Below are 18,548 nucleotides of genomic sequence, written 5' to 3' on the forward strand. Positions count from 1 at the left end.
GAATTGAGTTCACAAGCTGCCATGTAGATTAATATTCTCGCATCCAAGAACATTTTTAGTGGGATGTTAGCTTGTGATTTTCAGCTTTGTGCCTTGTCTTCACTAGAGAAAAATCCCTCAAGTGCATGGAAGCTCAGATACCTCTTTTAGTTTTCTATTCTTTTTGTCCCTTGAACTCAGATTTGGCTAAAAATATATTCAATGAAGCCAGATTTCAGGGACCATGCTCTCTCCCACTCGTGGGCACGACCTATGAGCAGGAATTATTTTAATCCTCTCAGGCTACCTAGAGTTGGACTTCAGACTTAGATTTTTCCACTTGGGTAAAGTCTAGAGATTTGACACGTATAGTTTGAAGGCATGCAAACATATAATAAACGACATGGGTCACCATATCCTACGGAATTTAACTAGCTAGAGTTATTTAATTAAGATTTGTATTTTTTTAAAAAAAAAACCCTAAAGTTGGAGGGGCTGGTCTTTACGGGGAACAGGAAGATGTGATAGTTATTAATTGGTTTTTGAACTCCCAAGCATGGTTTTTTCAGCTCATAGCTTTTTGGACTTCCTATAAAACCATAACACTTTTTTTATTTTTTAAGATTAATGTGGGTATCCGGAACAGCTTGCATGCAACACGACTAATTCCATGGGCCCTGAAGTTAACGACTATGTAAGCCTCCAGTGACCATTATATGAGCAACCAAGGATTCGAACCTGATACCACAGAGAAAGCAAACCCCTTGATCCCAAGTTTTTACCACTTGGTCACCACCTAGATAATTAACCATAACTTAATTTTAGCTGACATGGATATGTTATAGAGTTGATATGGTATTAAATTAATTTAATTTTTGTAAGGAATATGTGTGGTTAATTTATTTTTTATATTATTTCTCCTTTTCTTTTTCTTTTTTCGTTTTTTTTTATAAGATTCCATGGCATATGCCAATATCTCAAGGCATGATATTCAAGCTCGTAACCGGGGAATTAACTTGAAGTGGGCTTAAAATAAAAACAATTGAATACATGATTTAGTGAGTTAATATTGAATTTGATTAAAGAAAACAGCTAAACACCCATTATTCATTAATTATATACTCCTAATATTTCCAAAAATACGCAAATCTCTGGTGTTAATGTGCTTGTACAGCGAAGAAACACCCAACTTGCAATTCCATTGTAATTAATTAGAAGCCAGAACTTGCCCCTGGCTTCCGATATCATCCAGTTATTAATACAAGGACAAGAATCATGAATACACTCTTTGAAAATTATCTGCATTAATGTCTCAGAGGATCTAAGCTCACTTGTAACTCAATGTAGTTTGCTCGAGATCACGTAGGCGTTTGTTCTAAAAAAACCATATTGACTTTGTTAAAGTTTTAAGTATAGTTGTCAGAATTGATTAATTTAGCGTTTGACTCCAAAAATATTTCGAATCACTAAATTATTGAGTTAATTTATTGATTATCAGATAAATCTAACCATTAATTTTTTTATTATAATGATGTTATTTATTTTTTTCTTTTTTAAAAAACTCTTTAACAATTACTTAAATAAATTTAGATTGGATTTAACTAATTCTTATCGAGATTTAATTTGATTAAAATCATTTTTAATTCAAATTAAAATACAATTAAGAAGATCGAGCTCTCAATTTTTTGGTTTTTGAAGCAAATATATTGAATTGAATTGAATTGGGTTGAGTTTAATTACTATTTTTCTAAGTGCTTAAGCTTTATTAATTATATTTTATGTGAAAGAAGCAATGATATTCTAATCTACACGCCATTTTTTTCTAATTGGAAGTTAATGGTTAGAGTTTTACAATTGCATGGAAAGTGTTATGAATGCTAAAATAAATATAAAAGAAATTCGATCTCAAATAAAATTTTGAGAAAGAAGGAAAATTATTGTTAAATTTAAGAGGGAAAGGAGTGGTTCTTTAATTATATATAAGCAAATTCAACGTTAGCTGCACAGATTTAAGAAAGCTTGTAGGGCCCTAAGGAGTTGGGTGTGCCACAAGGACGTGAGGTTAAGTGCCCTTAGACAGGGTTTAATAGCCAAGAAAATGTCATTAATGCTGTCGGTAAGTTTGTCTTTGACTAGAAAAAATTACAATTTTTCTAGAGGCGTGCACTGTTTGGTGAAATGGAAAAATTATTCCACACATCCATTACATTACCTTATATTATATCATAACATGCCATATCGTGAAAGATCGTACATTTTTTTTTAGTATATGGTAGAAAGAACATTATAATACTGAAGATTTTCTTGAATAATATATGCAAGCTAAGATGCACTTGATTGATAGTAATTATCATAAGAAATTACTAATTACTTAATTGTTTATTAGACAATCAAAATAAAATGTCTTTGATATTGTAATAACTTTTATGATTATAGTTTCAAAAAATAAATTTTAAAAAATATATAAATTATAGTTTTTTTTATATAGTTTTTAGTGGAATCCATATAAAACTATAATGTATGTTGATTAATTAAACATTTACAAATTTATGAGTAGGGCAAAACACAACCAATACTACATAGTGAAAAAAACAAATAGAGTGGAAAGAGAAATGTGTGTTTTAGTATTATGGTAACTTTTACTGTTGTGATTTATAAAAATAAATTTAAAAACCCTATAAATTATAGCTTCTTTTTTTTAATAAAAGTTCTAAAATAGAATTTTCAGTAAGATCTATATAAAATTATATATATTAATTAACTAAATATTTTTGAAGTTGCTATCAGAACAAAACACAAACGGCTTTACATCCAAATAAACAAAACACATACCGACTGGGAAGAGAAATGTTGTAATAAGAAACACATACGCTTCGAAAGTAGGATCATCAAGGCTGCCCGATGAGGACCAAGAAGTAAACCAAATGGAGATAGTAACCCTCCACACAACCTCTACACAACCTTGCTTCATCATTAAACGTTTCAAACATCAAATTCAAGAGCTGCCTGCTCTGGTGGGTTCATTGGTTTTTATTCATAAATGGCAAATGGCTGGTCCATTCGGCTGTATTGTCCAGCAACTGGCCTGTCTGATTTAGTTCTGGGATCTTCTTGTGGACTGCCGAAATGGCTGGTCCATTGTCAAACATATGCAATGTCAATGATTTTCTTTCATATCCCTGCATTAGATTTGAACCTAAGCATCCATGGCAAGAAAAGAAGGAAGCTTTAGCTGAGTCAGTCACAGAACACAGCCCCAGGACCAGACCACGATGATGACGGAGGTCCGGTTGAGAGCCAGCCCAAATACATATAAAATGACTGCTTTTAGAACACTCCAGGCATCTGATGATGGGCTGGGCTCATCAATGCTATGCAGCTCGCTGCAAAACCTGGACCCGGCCGGCCTGCTAGGTCTATCCATGACCTGGTTGATGCAGGATTTTCCCCGGTTTTTATCAAAGAAATAATAATAAATAAAAAGATGTGAATAACCCCTCACTTTCCAAGATCAGTGCAACAAAAGTATAGGTGAATTTAGTTCAAAACCCTCACTTTCCATCTTTCTAGACCAACTCGATTGCCTCATGAAAACCACATCCCACGAACCTAGATATCATTGTATCCCGCCAAACCAATTCTCTCTTGGTCATTTTATCAAATTGTTGATTAACTTCTTAAAGTAACCCACGCTTACAATAAAAATCAACAACAGTAATCCATACTTAGAGAAGAGAAAAAAGATCACTTTCTTAATGCAAATTGGGTTTTGGGTTTTGGATAGGTGCCTTCCTTTCTTTGATTGATTGCTTGTGTTCTTGTTTAGCCTCCTCCACTCTTTTCCTTTTTTCGCTCTTCGTTTTCCAATGCTTCACCTCCCCATCAACAGAGTGCTATAGTGCTTGCTATATGTAGCGAGAGCACAGTTCACAAAGTTAAAATAGAGAATCATTCAAGGAGCCAGAATGTCACGGATGAAAAGGTCAAAGTGCTAGTTATTCGCTCCGGTAAAGAATATGAACGTGGATGAACCGGCAAGCACTGTTCAACTCACTAGATTGGTGCGGGGAAAGAGAGCAGTGGACATGAGGAAAGGAAGGATTAGGGTGGAGTTGTTCTTCATCTCTAGCCATTATCTCTATGCTCCGCTCTTTCTCCTTCAATCACTAACGAGATGGCATTTTTACCATTTTTGCTTCACGATTTGTAAATCGCACCCATTCTGGTATTTATTTAATGGAGGGTTGCTAAAGTAATATTCTTAGGACGTTTTCTTTTTAGGAGACCAAGGCGTTACATCGACATTTGTGGTCGTGTATCAGGTCTGAAACCAGAGTCCTTTTTCAAAAAATGAAATTATTCTCTTTATTTTAAATTTATTTTTTTATCAAATCATTTTAATATACTAACATCAAAAATATATTTTTTAAAAAAACTTCATTTTAATATTTAAACAAAAAAAAAACACTTTGAAAAACAAACCAACACCCCTTTCCCATAAACCATTGATACTAGTCAATTTGTTGTTGAACCATTGTTATTTTTGTTTTCTTGGGGAATAGGATGCTTGTGCCTACAAAACTATTAATTGACTTCTGTTCTGAAACGAACGATTAAGACCCTCACTAACTTCTTGTTGCAAATAATTTGAAATCAGAATCGCAATTAGAATATCATTTATCAAAACTTGTGCAGAGAGTGAGTTAAGAAGTATATTTATCAAAAATCGACTCGACACATTTTTCAGATTTAGTGTGGTCAAGATTAATGTATTAAATTAAATTTAACTTTTGATTAAAAAAAATTTGACTCAACAACATTTGATTAAAAATCAAAGGTAATTTCCAGGTGAGTAAATGACTTGACCATGAGTCATAATAATTTAACAAAAAACTAAATTGAACAGAAAACACTTGCTTTTCTAGAAAATACACGTGAAGAAAGGAATTGCTCATACAAATAGGAGAACCCAATAAGATTTAGAAGTTACATGGTGACATACTGAATTAGAGACATTTCATCGAGGGTCAAATTAATCCATACAACAATGGAAACATACCTGCATGGGCCAGTTTCACCCATTTAGATTGACCAACAAACATCGATAAATAGAACTTTAGGAGAAAGAAATGAAGAAAAAGGGCCCTCCATTTCACACACCACAGGTCATTTAGCCCTTAGCCCATTGCATACTTCTGGGTCCAGCTTCTTGCAGTCGTCTCATACTTGTTCCTGTCGGTCTTGTACATATGAGCAATCTCGGGCACCAATGGATCGTCGGGGTTAGGGTCCGTCAACAAAGAGCAGATGGAGAGCAATACCTACAAATGGAAACAGAGCTCGTTTACTTGATCACCAATGATAACTAGCAATTCAAAAGTCAGCCTGCACTACGACATCGAATTAAAAATAGCCCATTTAAAAGGGAGAAAAGAGAGCTGCAGGTGGCTGATGAATAAACAATATTTTATCAACTGATAACGAAGCCCAATATCAGTAAGAATAGCGGCAGCCCACCTTTCCTGTTGGAAAGGAAAAAGGGCGCCAGGGCCCTTTAAAATGACGAACCCCGCAGATGATAGACCAGGGCAAGGGCGGCACAGTTTTAGAGTCCTAAATATCTTTTCTGCAGAAAGCTCTCAGAAATCAGGGGAAAGAAAAGGAGGGCTGCTAAGATCTAAATTAGCTCTATATGTTGCAATGAACAATTCGGTTCATCAACACATCAAGAATGGTTATAAGAAAATGAACCACTTAGTCCCTTCCCAACACAGACAAGATGTCGGACTGTCACAAATCCATTAAAGTAATCAACAGCATTTTTTTTCTCAACTCCAAGATAAATGATTTAATGATTATACAATAAGAACCTTGGATATGGTTAGAGCCGGGCTCCATTGCTCCTTCAAAATGTCCAGGCAAATGCTGCCATTGCTATTTATATTTGGGTGGAATACCTTTGTTCGGAATGCTACCTGCAAGATACATACACATAATGAAATCACATGCACAAAAAGAGAACTGCTTTTGAGATTGAATTCTCGACCAAATGTGCAGGAGTGCCATAAATAGTACATGATGAGATGCAGAAGCAATACACCAAGAATACAATGAGGCATTCACAAAAAGAAAGCAGCTAAAACTTCTCGGCAAATACCAATGAATGAAATGTCATAGATTACCGTGGTTAATTCACCAAACAAACAAATTGACTAGTAAATTCTTATATTGTGCATGACAAGAGGGCAAGCAGAAGCAGAACCATTCAATCAGGGCAGTTTATATATTCAGCCTTTCATGCAATACCATTTATTTCATCTTTAGCTGATTTGAGCTTTAGCAGCATACCCTCATTAATGCTGTAATTTCTTCTTGTGCAATTAAGAAATAAAGCATATTCTTATTCTAAAATCCTTACCAAAAGTTGATGTTTGATACACAAGCCTTAGATGCAAGAGCTGCATCATTTAACATATCTTCACATCTTAGCTCATATTGTATCAGGACCTGGCATAGCATTGAATCCTATCAAACAGCCTCATGCTTATATTGTGAAATCAGGTTTGCATGCTTATACTTTATACTTCATACAGCCCCCTATATTTCTTCCAATTCTGCTGATTTGGAAACAGCATAAGACTAATAAAAGCTCGACCTATTGCACATATTCACAGATGAGACACCTTCATGTTGAGATAAATCAACTTCTGATGAGAATAAATTCAACATCCATACTAATCTCCCTTCATTCTTGTTGTGAATTGGGCAAGAGGTGAGGGGAAAAAAGAATGGGAGGAAACATGAAGATGCTCCATGACATCATGGCGCCTTTTTCTTTGTTACAAATGAGAGGCTCAAACCTAAGGCCTCTGCCAGAAGGAGGCCTTGGTGACAGTGGAACTACAAGCATGATTCATTGACAATAAGAATTAAGAAAAGGGTATGGAAAATGCAAGTTTACAAGCGCCAGAAGTTTCATGTATATTAAATATGCACCCACTTTATTCTGTTGTCAAGTAAAGAACTTATTCCCTCATCAGGGCATATACATAAAGATTCCTCCTTTAGGTTAACTAGTGTATGTACATGCTCTGTGTTAGCAAAAGTCATATGACCTGGGAAAATCTGCAAAATCAGCTTGCAACTCGCATCGCAATACTTACACAGACAATATAGGTAATGATATACAATTACAGAGCATTCAAGAGAAATACATATAGATAGAATTTTTAAAACATCTGTTTGATACTTCTTGCTTCACCCAAACCTGAATATTATTAGCACTCGACAAAACTTTCAAATAATTCAGAACAATAAAAGTTAAGCTTGTATAGAGTAAAAACTTACCTTGGGAGGCTTAAATGGATAATCTGGAGGAAAATGAATAGTAACTAGGAAAACACCGCCAGCATAAGGACTATCGGGAGGACCCATAATTGTTGCTTGCCAATGGAACATGTCTTCAGCAACGGGACCTGCAACATTCCCATAATTAAAGCAAGCACATCAAGTAAACAACATTAAATAAAATAATCATGAAAAAAATAACTTTTAATTCAGCATACATACCCCCTACCATTATTAAGAATAGCCAGGATAACAATAATTTCTTAAAAAAAAATAACCTAAAATAATACACACTGTGGTCAGACTATACAAGTTTTTGAACTATAATTTTTTAAAATTAACAAAAAAATTCAATATTGTTTTACGCTTTCCCTTAAAAATATCGAATTTTCATTTTTACAAAGAAAATTATCGATCAGAGTTAATCATCGCCAGTATTATTCAACTGCATGCATCCTTAGATTATCAACGAAATCATTATCAATTCCAACCAAAACAACGAAAAAGATTATACCGGCACAGATCAACCGAAACACTAAAAAAACTATTAAGAAATGAAGTCAAACAAAACGGAAAAAAAATTAAAAACAAAAAAAGTCATAATACCGGCACTGCATGAAGTAGGAGGATCCTTCTGTAAATCTTTCAATTCCTTCAAGATCCGTTTCGATGCCATCTTATCTTCTACTTTACCTGCCAAAAAAAAAAAAGCATCAACATCGACATCGACAACTCTCTTTCTCTCTCCAGATCAATCCTCTCATACCAGAACACAATTCGAGAGAGACGTACCGGATCTCTCCTCTCCTTCTGGAAATTAACGGCTTCAATTTTTTACGAGATTTGTTTGATGAGATAGAGAGAGGGGAATGGAGGGTGGGGAGAAGAAAAAAGAGCAAAGTAAGAGTGAAATTAGGGAATCTGCAAGGTGAGGACTTTATGTTATTATTATAAATTGGTGGACCGTCTTTTTTTAAAAAAAATTAATTAACAATAAGGTGTCGACATTTGTGATTGGATGGTTCTGTTTCTTTTCCATTTTGTAAATGGGTGAGGGGCGGTATTAGTTTTTTTTTAATATTTTTATTTTTTAAAATTTATTTTTAATATTACATTATTAAAATGATTTAAAAATAATTTTAAATATAAATTTTAATTTTAAAAAAAATATGGCAACTCTAATAACAAGCAAGACTTTACTGATTTGTTTGGAATTATAATAGAAAGATAGTTTTTAAAATAAATTTTAGTTTGAAAATATATTAAAATAAAACAATATTTTTATATACACATTGATACTAAAAAAACTATAAAATTAATATTTTTTAAAATTAAAAGTATTTTAAAGAAACATTTAAAAGAAAAATAGAAGCAAACACTCATTCTACGCTTCGCGTTTTTTGTCCGTTACCTTACAAGCCTTTTTTTCGCCGAAAGTAATATATAATATAATCTTTGCTTTTTCTTCTTTTTTGGATGGCTGTCTACGTCGGTGCTCTAAATTCTAAGAATGTTTTATATCAGTCATCAAAGAAATATTTCTTACTAATTAACCCCAATTCATCGCTAATTAAATTGATGATTAGTTTTTAATTACATTTGGTTTTACAGCAATCCAAAGTTTTAAGAAAGAAACAATAAAAAACTTTGGATGAGCTAGTCTTTCATCAAAGTTTTCTTATACTGAAAATATTTAGAAGACTATGATAATAACTAATAACTATGATTATTTGATAAAATAAACTATAAAATGGCACGAATCTACAGTTTGAGAACTTATTTGAAAACTATATGATACTTAAAGGACCAAATCGTATTCTCTGGATGAAGTTGAATATTCTTGCCCGTGCCGTGTCGTTAGCTTTGGTCTTTGGCGAGGGCGGCTTCAACGGAGCACGCACTAGACGCCTAGCTGGACCAGCTCTTTCGCGGCTGGCTCGACTCAGGTTATCAACTCATCAACTCGTTAATGAGTTGATGACTGGTTGACAGTCATATGACATCATCTGGCATTTATTTCCTTAAAAAACAACGAAGGGTAATGAGTTTGTTATCATTTTATGTTTGGAAAGTGCTTTTTTTTTTTAACAAATGAAAATTGAATTGCTCAATTTCCTCATGAATAAAAATAAATAGATAGATAGATTTTCAATTAATATGTGATCCATAAATAAAACACCTTTTTTATTAGAATATTTGTTTTTATGTGAAATATTATAAAATAACATATTTAATTTTATTTCTCAATGATTTTTGTAAAATTATTTTTTAAATAATTTTAAAAATAAAAAAATAAAATGACCTCTTCAATGTGGAATAAATAATTTATCAAGCTATAAGTTGATTTAAATAAAACTAGTCAAATTTTAAAGATTATCGTCTTATGTAACAATGATGCTTACTATAAAGTAAATTTAAATTAAATTTTAAATATTTTATATTTTATTTTTATTTTTATATTTTTACATGGTTAAGAATTAATTTTCAAAAAAATTTAGATAAATGGGTCAACTCAAAAATTATATAGTTAACTTGGATTATTTGTTTTCATTAAAATAATATTATTTAAAAAAATAAAAAAAATATTCTAATCAAGTTTAGACTATTTAAAACTTAACTGGTTAATTGAGCTCATAGAGTTAATATTTTATACATTTTAATTGAAAACTTGATTAAGATTATATTTTGATTTTTAATTTTTTTAAGAGAATTCGAAAAAAGTTCAATACCTATAAATAGAAATGGTATTATTATATATATTTAAAAATTTTATTTTAAACAATGATGTAATATTAAGAATTGTTAATGCATTATAATCATAACCATTATTTATATCCTCTATGAAATCGTTTTTATTGCTGCATCCGCGACTCTAAACTATTTTATTTTAAAAAAAAAATAGTTAAAATGTAAAAGGCCTTTTATTTATTTATTCTCTCTTATTTATTATTATTAAGAAGACCTAATAAAATTCCCAACCCAACCAGTACGTGACATTGGCTAGCGTGAAATTAAGGCCAAAAGCACATGCCGCCCACCAATCAACCCGGACCAACTTAGCCGCCACCATCACTCACCATCCCCAAAAACTTACCGATCACAACATGAACCGATACAACCGGCGAGTCCAAATCCCCGATTTACAGCTCCCCAAATACGACAACGTAGAAGAACGTGTCGATCGAGAAGAAGGAGACGATAGTAATAACAACGGAGTACCGCGATTAATAACAACAGAGAACAGTGTGAGTGACGATCAAGAACCGTTCATGGGTGTAAAAGTTCGAAGAAAAGCATCTCGTCATAGAGATATTAAAGGGGATTATCTTGATGTTGCTTCTCATTCTTATTTGATGAAGATTTTGCAGAAGCAAGGTGAGTCAGCCTTTTTCAAATTCTCTTAATTTTTCCGGGCATTTTTTTTTGTTTTTTATTGATAATTGATTTCTGGGTATTGATTATCTTTTGTTATTAGTTTGTTTAATGTGGTTTTAGAGGTCTTGCTTTGTAAATGGCATGTGGGTTTGTGATTAATTTATGTATTTTTTAATTTTTTAATTTATTTTTTTATTTGAATTTGCTTTGGTTTTTCTGCTTCTCTTGCTGATTCAGTATGGCTAGAGAACGCAAAATATGTATAGTTTGAAATTAACCATGTTGAATATTATTGTTTGGTTTCTACACTAGGAATTGGTGCTTGAGAAATAATTCAATTGAAATTATTGCTGAATTTCTACACCAGGCCGTGGTTTTGCTTTAGAAAAAAGAAGAAGAAGAAGAAGAAGCAGGCAAGTAGGCTGTAAGTGTCAAAATAGTGACAAATTGTGTTGAAACAGGATTGTCTTGTTAACTTTGAAAGAATGTTATCCGAATGTTGGAAATTCTTAGATTGAAGAACGGTCTTAACTTTTTCATTGTTAAAATTATTCCCTGCAGCATATAACGTGAAAACATGCAAGTTTTGGGGTTTATTGAAACTCTCCTTTTCCAAGAGATTTTTTTATAAACATTTTTTCATGGAAATCTTTATACTTCATTGTGTATTTTTATAATAGAAAAAATTAGAAAAATAGTCGTAGTTGTGGTGTGCATTTGTGTTTTGCTTTATGTTAGAATATACCATTGGTTAGAGACAGTACCAAAATACAATTCATTTATGTTTGAATAGGGCGGGGAGGAATAGGCAGCTAAGGCGGCTGCTTCTGATCAGTCTACTGACCTGAAACAGGCATGGTGTTAGCATTTCTGATGAACTTAAGTCCTTCAACCCCCTGAAACCAACACAAAGTAGTACACATTGATTGAATAAAAGGAACATGCTCATGATTTGACATGGAGAAATGTCCTTTAACCCTCCCTCCATGTAGCACCTCCTGGCCCACTTAGACTAAATATGGGAGAATTTCATTCATGATCTGAGACGTGAATGATGGCTTACTTAGATCATCTTAGAGTTCAGGGAAGAGTTAGCTTGTTAATTTGATATAAGTTTAAATACTCTTCCTTGCTTAATATATCTTTAAACTTGCTTCTTTTTTATTTTTGCAGGTGACAAGCAGGTCCTCTTTGCCGATAAAGTTTTGAAATTCACAGGTTCAGGGAAGATGAAACAACGCATATTGTTAATAACTGACTTTGCCATTTACATTATTGACCCCGAGATTAATGCTCTTAAACGACGGATAGCTCTGGCAGCTGTAGAAAAGATATGTTTGAGTGAATTGAGTGATAATTTCTTTGCAATTATTATTCCAACAGAGTATGATCTTCTTATGGCCAGTACTCGAAAGACTGAAATAGTTACTGTGTTAATTGAAGCTACCAAGAGCGCTTCTGACTATGAACTTGAGGTGGCCTTTTCCAATAGGTAAAATGATTGAACTGATATCTTTCACTGTTCTTGCATTGGTATTCAATGTTTTTCTTTTCCTTTGCTTTCTTGGATGATCCTAAATAGGTACTTTATTGAAGGATAGTTATTTTATGCATACGCTATTGATTTCTGAAGCAAGGTATCCTGACTTAGTTTAGAGGAAGAGAACAACTAATAATACTGTGGATGATAGTGCTTTGATCTTATTGTGTACGCAAGTCATAAAATAACTGCAAAGATGGTATTGCTTAAAGACCAGTATTAGGAAGGCTACCAATCAGTTCTTTTCCCATTCCTTGCAAACTGAGTCACTTTTGAAATTTGTTTTTACCTTTGCAGCTTTGAGTACAACGCGGATGCTGAATTGGTAAAAGTTATTGAGTTTGAGGAAGTCGAAGGTCCGAGTTTCCATAATCTCAAAACTGTTTGTGATTTTATAAGATGACTGCTCCATCTATTACACCTGCCATATAGTTATACCACTATAACAGTGTAATCTGGTTAAATCAGTTGCCTGTGCTCATGAAGCCTTCTGTTCACATCTCTTTATATGCATGTTTCAGGTGGTGTAAAAACCAGAATCACAAGGAAGTGAGTAGCAGTCCACGAATGTTTTTATATGTTTATAGACCATGCAGGAGATTCGCTCTGTTCATTGTAAAGTGGGAAGGTTACTGGCCCATTGCGTTGAGAGGATCCTCGCAGCATCAGGGTTGCTATTTTTTTTTTATGTTGATTTTTTCTGTGTAATCTCTATAGTAAATGAACGATAATTTTTTCCTTGTGAAAGTTGTTTCGTTTGTATGAAATGAGATTATTTTGGATGTTCAAAAGCAATATAATTTGCGATATACATTGGTACTCCAAACACTGAATTCTGTTCACCAAGTGTCGGTGTCATATAACATTTAATCCCCGTTCATCTTGTATTATGAGTTCCCAATTTTAGAACAGAAGTTTGAGATGATCTTTTGAACTTGTCAGCTACTTCAATCCCAGTTTCCCTTGAAAATTGAATGCCATTGGGCGGATCTTGGTTGTGCATGGATAGAGTCAGTTCTAACGCATCTTCAGAAACGCTTATGCCGAGAAGGCAGGCTGTTGCAGCCGGCCACGTTAAGGCGGTGATTGCTCAGCTGAGTGCATGAACATGCCCTAAGAGCCATGTCATGGACTCGATTACTGAATCCCCCTCGAATGGATCAACCAGTCAATCATCAATAACTAGTTTCTTTAAAGGAAACTTGTCTTGTATTCTTCTTATATTAATCTGCCTAGGACCGAAGATTAAGAGAGTAAATGCACCTGGTCATGATTCTTGAAAGCACCTAGCTAGGTCCATCCAAATATATTTAAAGGGACAGTTAATATGGCTCGATGCCATTGATTAAGTAGGTTTTGGCACGTTAGGCACCAGGGCCGCAAGTCATTGATCCTGGACCCATCCATTTCTCAAACACACCCTCAAAATACAGAGAGAGGTCGAGTTACATTATGCTGCAAAAATTACAGACTCGTAGCCATAACATCGAAGTCCTGACTAAATAAGACAACAGAAGAGAACCCAACTTGTCTTCGCCTACAGTTGGAGGCTTGAAGTGGGTAGTTAAACTAACTTCATGACAAAATTTCTCACAGAAATATAAAGATATACAGCAAATAAACTCAATTAACCCAAACCAACTGCCCAATTCAAAAATTTGAAGACAAAAATTGTATTACAACAACTAATAGCAGGAAGAAACAATCTCACTGTTGAACAGAAGAGGTAGAACCTACTTCAGCTGCTTGTGGTGATGGGGTTGCAACTGAAATTTCTAGTTTACTGTCAGAGGATGGTGGGTTTTCGGTACTTACTTGCCGAATTTCCTCAACCATTTTCACCACATCAGGCATTTTGGGTCTCTGCTCTGGCATCCTCACTACACAAGATAGTCCTATCTGTAGCATCTCCACCATTTCCTCCTCAATATTAGGATACCTTAAGAGCTCTAAATCAAATACTTCAGCAGTCCACTCTTCTCTTACCACAGAATTCACCCACCTCACCAAGTGAACAACCTCATCACCACCCGTGGTATGCATGGGGGATTTTCCAGTGAGAAGCTCAAGCAGCAAAACCCCATAACTATAGACATCAGATGCATGGGTTGCTTTCCTGGTGTCTGTTACTTCTGGGGCACGATAGCCTGCAGCCCTCATTACTGGTGGGGGCATTGGGCTCATCAATGATGCCAAACCGATATCTGATACGCAGCCATATCCTTGGGAATTGAGGAAAATGTTTGATGATTTTATGTTTCCATGGACAAGTTTGCCAGCATTCTGTGTGTGGATATGAGCAATGCCCCTTGCTGCACCAATTGCAATTTTCAGCCTTGTTTCCCAGTCCACAGGATTATGGCCCTCCCCTCTCTTAACTGCAAAGTATAAGATTCATTTTCTATGGTCAGCAACATCTCTGAAAGCTGCATAACAGAATGTATCACTGAAAAGGTTTTTGACATACCATGTAGCATTGCAGACACACTGCCCTCTTCATAGAAGTCATAGACCATTAGTTTCTCATCCTTGGAATAGTAATACGCCCTTAATGGAGACACATTTACATGCCTAATACTCCCAACAGCAATCATTTGCTGCTCAAACTCCTTTTTTGGCACAGCCACTTCCTTCAACCTCTTCACCACCACTGTGGTTGCCTCCTCGAGTGCGGCCTTATAAGCTATCCCAAACGTTCCCCTACCAAGAACCTCTGCAGATGCTCTCAACAAGTCCTCCAAGTCAAATGCAAGACTACAATGCTCGAAAAAGAATAGCCTGTTGTTCTGCTCTTGGCTCTTTGAAGCTGTTTTCTTCAAAGACACCTCTTTGTTCTTTGTTGCTAACCCACCTTCCCTTTGTTTCTTAGAGTGGCAAACAACAATCATAAAAGCAAGAACCACAAACCCCAGTACACAGCCACCAATAGCTATCGCCAATATTGCAGGTTCACTTAATTTTGAGGATTTTTTTGATGGTTGGGAACTTGGTGGATGAACTGGAAGAGCAGGAGGAAGGGCATTTTCTGATGAAAGATTGTTACCAGAAAATGCAGAACTTGGAAATCTTTCAAGAGACTTAGGCAAACTTCCTGTAAAATTATTGTTGGTTAAATCTAGATGTTGTAAACTAGGAACATTTATATCAGGAATATTGCCTGAAAGGGAGTTGTTAGCAAGGCTCAAAGCTGTGAGGTGAGTCAAATTTGATATTGAAGGTGGAATTCTCCCATTGAAGCCATTATTGGAAAGATTAAGAATAGTGAGATTATTCCAAATTGAGAAATCTGAAGGCAATGGGCCAGAGAAGTTGTTGGATTGAAGAAAAAGGATAGTTAAGTTTCCGAGCTTGGAGAATTCATCATAAGGGAAATAACCTGATATACCATTAGATCTGAGGCTTAGGATCTGAATTGCTGACAAACGACCAAGAGTGTTGGGTGGAATTGGGCCACGAAAACCGACTCCAGGCAACCTGAGGGCTGTAACTCTAGAGTTATCATTGCTACAGGACACACCTGTCCAGCTATTGCACACAGAAGTATTCTCATGCCAATTGACAGGGTGAGAGTGACGAATATTGTGAAGGAAATCCAATAAAGCTTGTTTATCATCAACTGGGTCAGCAGTGATTGACAAGAAAACTTCTCCAAAGAAGAGGAATGCTGAGAAAATGAACTGCAGACCTCTTTTCATGTTCATTTTCTCTCAGTAACAAACAGTTGAACAAATCTGCAGATGAACAGCTAAGTTTCTTCACAAATCTTGGCACATCTACATGAATGTAGTTAAAGATGGATCAGAATTAGAAACAGAAACAGAAACAGATATGCTCTCTCTAGGATATGCTTGTTTTCATTAAGAAGTGGATGAATTTCTTACAAGTTATCTAGAAAAGGATGACTAACAACTCTGACTTTTACTATTAGGACACATTTAGTCAAAATTAGTTGCTTAGGAAACCTACCAGACACTGTGTTGGTTCTTTATTGACTTTTGCAGCTCTCTTTTACCAAACATCTTTGGTTACTGAGAAAGTGTGAGTACATAGAACAGGATTTCAAAATTCTGAATTCTATACTTGAGCAATATTACATTTTGAGCCTAGCACAACTTTCCTTGTCATTTTCTTTTGCTTTCCTTCATTTTCTTTTTCTCATAAACCAAGCAGGCAGCAGCAAAGAGCTAAAAACAGAAAGAAAGCAAGATATACAAAAGGGTTCAATTCTAAAGAAACAAAACTTACTGATTGGATGAAGGACACTTCAAAACTTAGCTAAAGAGCCACCACATCCGCAAGCAACCAGCTTGACTACTAGTCCCCCTATCTTTCCCGTGAAACAGTCTTAACAATCCCCATGAATATTCAATGTTAAGAAGCAAAAGAAGAAGAAGACAGAACCAGGTACGTACATTCTCGAGAAATCAGACAAAAGGAAGGAAAGAAAAGGTTGGAAAAGTACTAGACGACAATGATAAATGATGATGATTATTAATGATGGAGAAGATTGATGAATATGAGCTGTTTTTGCTTGAGATAGCAGCATCACATGCAAGAAACTAATTAGATAATCATGGAGAAAGCAAAGTCCATGCGCACGAACAGGAGGGTGCATGTGGAGACAAAGAGAGACAACGTATTGGAAGATGCATTATATGCTAATAATAACTCATAACCCTAACCTAACCGTACCCAACCACTACCATTACTATACTGGTATACTCTCTCTCTCTCTCTCCCCTCGTTTCTTGTTGTGGTATTCTTAGTATGGCTTTTTGTAAATAGAGTTTTTTAAAATGTGTGTGATAGATCCACGTGAATACATAGAATGAACTTTTTTTTTTTTATGAGATGGTATTATTGTACAATGCAGTGTGTTTATAAAATAAATGTATTTAATAATATTATAATTTTAAATTAATATTAAATAAATAATAAAAATTAAAGATATGATAAGCTAATATTTCATGATAGAAAAAAATTTATATTAGTAATAAAAAATTTAGAGATTGAACAAAATTATTTGTAGCAATTTATAATATTTTGTGAAGAAAGATACAGTGTTTTCACCATATAATTTAGTTTTATTTTAATAAAAAACAAAAAAAATTACAAAATTAAATTCTCTACTAACTTAATATTAAAAAAACAACCAACAGAGATAATTTTGGAAGGAAAAAAACCTATAAGAAAAAATGATGTAGAAATTAACAATGTTTTGTGAGGAAAATTATAGTATTTTCTCCAATAAAATCGACAAAAATAATTTTATAAAAAAATCATAAAAAAATCATTTAGAGAAATATTGTAGTAATCCACAATATTTTGTGAGAAAAACTACAACGTTTTTCCTATATGATTTAGCTTTATTGTAATTATAATTTTTAACCAACTCAATATTAAACAAAATCAACAAAGATAATTTTGAAAAAAACATTAAAAAGAATCATATGGAAAAATACTACAACAATTCATGGTGTTTTAAAGAAAAAAATTACAAATCTAATTTCTCATTAAGCTCAAAATTAAAAAAATAAAATCGATAGAGATAATTTTATAAAAAAATAACAAAAAAAAAACCATGTTGGAAATATTGTAGTAATGCACAATGTTTTGTGATAAAAGCTACAGTGCATCCCCACATGATTTAACCTTATTTGTAATTATAATTCTCAATTAGCTCAATATTAAAAAAAATAACAAAAAATTTTTTGAAAAAATCATAAGAAAAAAACCATGTTGAGAGACACTCTAGCAATCCACATTATTTTGTGAGGAAAGTTACAATACTTTCCCCACATGATTAATCTTTATTATAAAGTTAAATTCTAACTAGCTTAACATTAAAAAAAAAAATCAACAAAGATAATTTTATAAAAAAAATATTAAAAAAAAACTGGAAAAAAAACATATAAGAAAAAGCACTATGACAATTCACAATAATTTATAAAAAAAAGTTACAGTGTTTTTCTTATATATTGTAATCGTAATTTTTAACCAGCTCAATATTAAAAAATAAAATAAAAAAGATAATTTTAGAGAAAATCATCAAAAAACAAAAATAAAAAAAATCATGTGGAGAAACACTATAACAATCAACAATATTTCAAAGAAAAAAATTACTAAACTAAATTCTCAATCAGCTCAATATTAAAAAAATATAATCAATAAATATAATTTTTTTAAAAAAAAAAAATAGAAAAACTATGTAGGAAAACATTGTAGCAATTTATAATATTTTAAAAGAAAAAATTATAAAGTGAAAATTTTAATTAGATCAATATTAAAAAAGTAAAATCAACAAATA

At 33.5% G+C, this 18,548-nt stretch overlaps 3 protein-coding genes across 4 annotated transcripts; 1 reads left to right on the forward strand and 2 right to left on the reverse strand.

The window, feature by feature from the left end:
• Positions 1 to 4,896: 4,896 nt before the first annotated feature.
• LOC105109043 (ubiquitin-conjugating enzyme E2 10) lies at positions 4,897 to 8,246 on the reverse strand. Its single transcript, XM_011003628.1, has 5 exons — positions 8,119 to 8,246; positions 7,933 to 8,019; positions 7,327 to 7,454; positions 5,850 to 5,954; positions 4,897 to 5,300 (listed from the first exon to the last, which is right to left on the reverse strand). The coding sequence occupies exons 2-5, from the start codon at positions 8,000 to 8,002 to the stop codon at positions 5,157 to 5,159; spliced, it is 447 nt and encodes a 148-aa protein (XP_011001930.1). The 5' UTR covers positions 8,003 to 8,019; positions 8,119 to 8,246; the 3' UTR covers positions 4,897 to 5,156.
• A 2,062-nt stretch (positions 8,247 to 10,308) lies between these two features.
• LOC105109049 (myosin heavy chain IB-like) lies at positions 10,309 to 13,128 on the forward strand. Its single transcript, XM_011003637.1, has 4 exons — positions 10,309 to 10,701; positions 11,875 to 12,193; positions 12,539 to 12,597; positions 12,763 to 13,128. The coding sequence occupies exons 1-4, from the start codon at positions 10,431 to 10,433 to the stop codon at positions 12,792 to 12,794; spliced, it is 681 nt and encodes a 226-aa protein (XP_011001939.1). The 5' UTR covers positions 10,309 to 10,430; the 3' UTR covers positions 12,795 to 13,128.
• A 519-nt stretch (positions 13,129 to 13,647) lies between these two features.
• LOC105109048 (probable inactive receptor kinase At4g23740) lies at positions 13,648 to 16,945 on the reverse strand. 2 transcript variants are annotated; one of them, XM_011003634.1, is made up of 3 exons: positions 16,487 to 16,945; positions 14,709 to 15,972; positions 13,648 to 14,619 (listed from the first exon to the last, which is right to left on the reverse strand). In XM_011003634.1, exons 2-3 carry the CDS (start codon positions 15,940 to 15,942, stop codon positions 13,949 to 13,951), a joined length of 1,905 nt encoding a protein of 634 aa, XP_011001936.1. In that variant the 5' UTR covers positions 15,943 to 15,972; positions 16,487 to 16,945; the 3' UTR covers positions 13,648 to 13,948. The 2 variants fall into 2 exon arrangements, with proteins under 2 accessions (XP_011001936.1, XP_011001938.1); XM_011003636.1 differs by lacking the exon at positions 16,487 to 16,945 and adding an exon at positions 16,208 to 16,480.
• Between the last annotated feature and the right edge of the window lie 1,603 nt (positions 16,946 to 18,548).

Source organism: Populus euphratica, unplaced genomic scaffold, assembly GCF_000495115.2.
Source record: "Populus euphratica unplaced genomic scaffold, PopEup_1.0 scaffold439.1, whole genome shotgun sequence".
Classification (NCBI taxonomy): Eukaryota; Viridiplantae; Streptophyta; class Magnoliopsida; order Malpighiales; family Salicaceae; genus Populus; species Populus euphratica.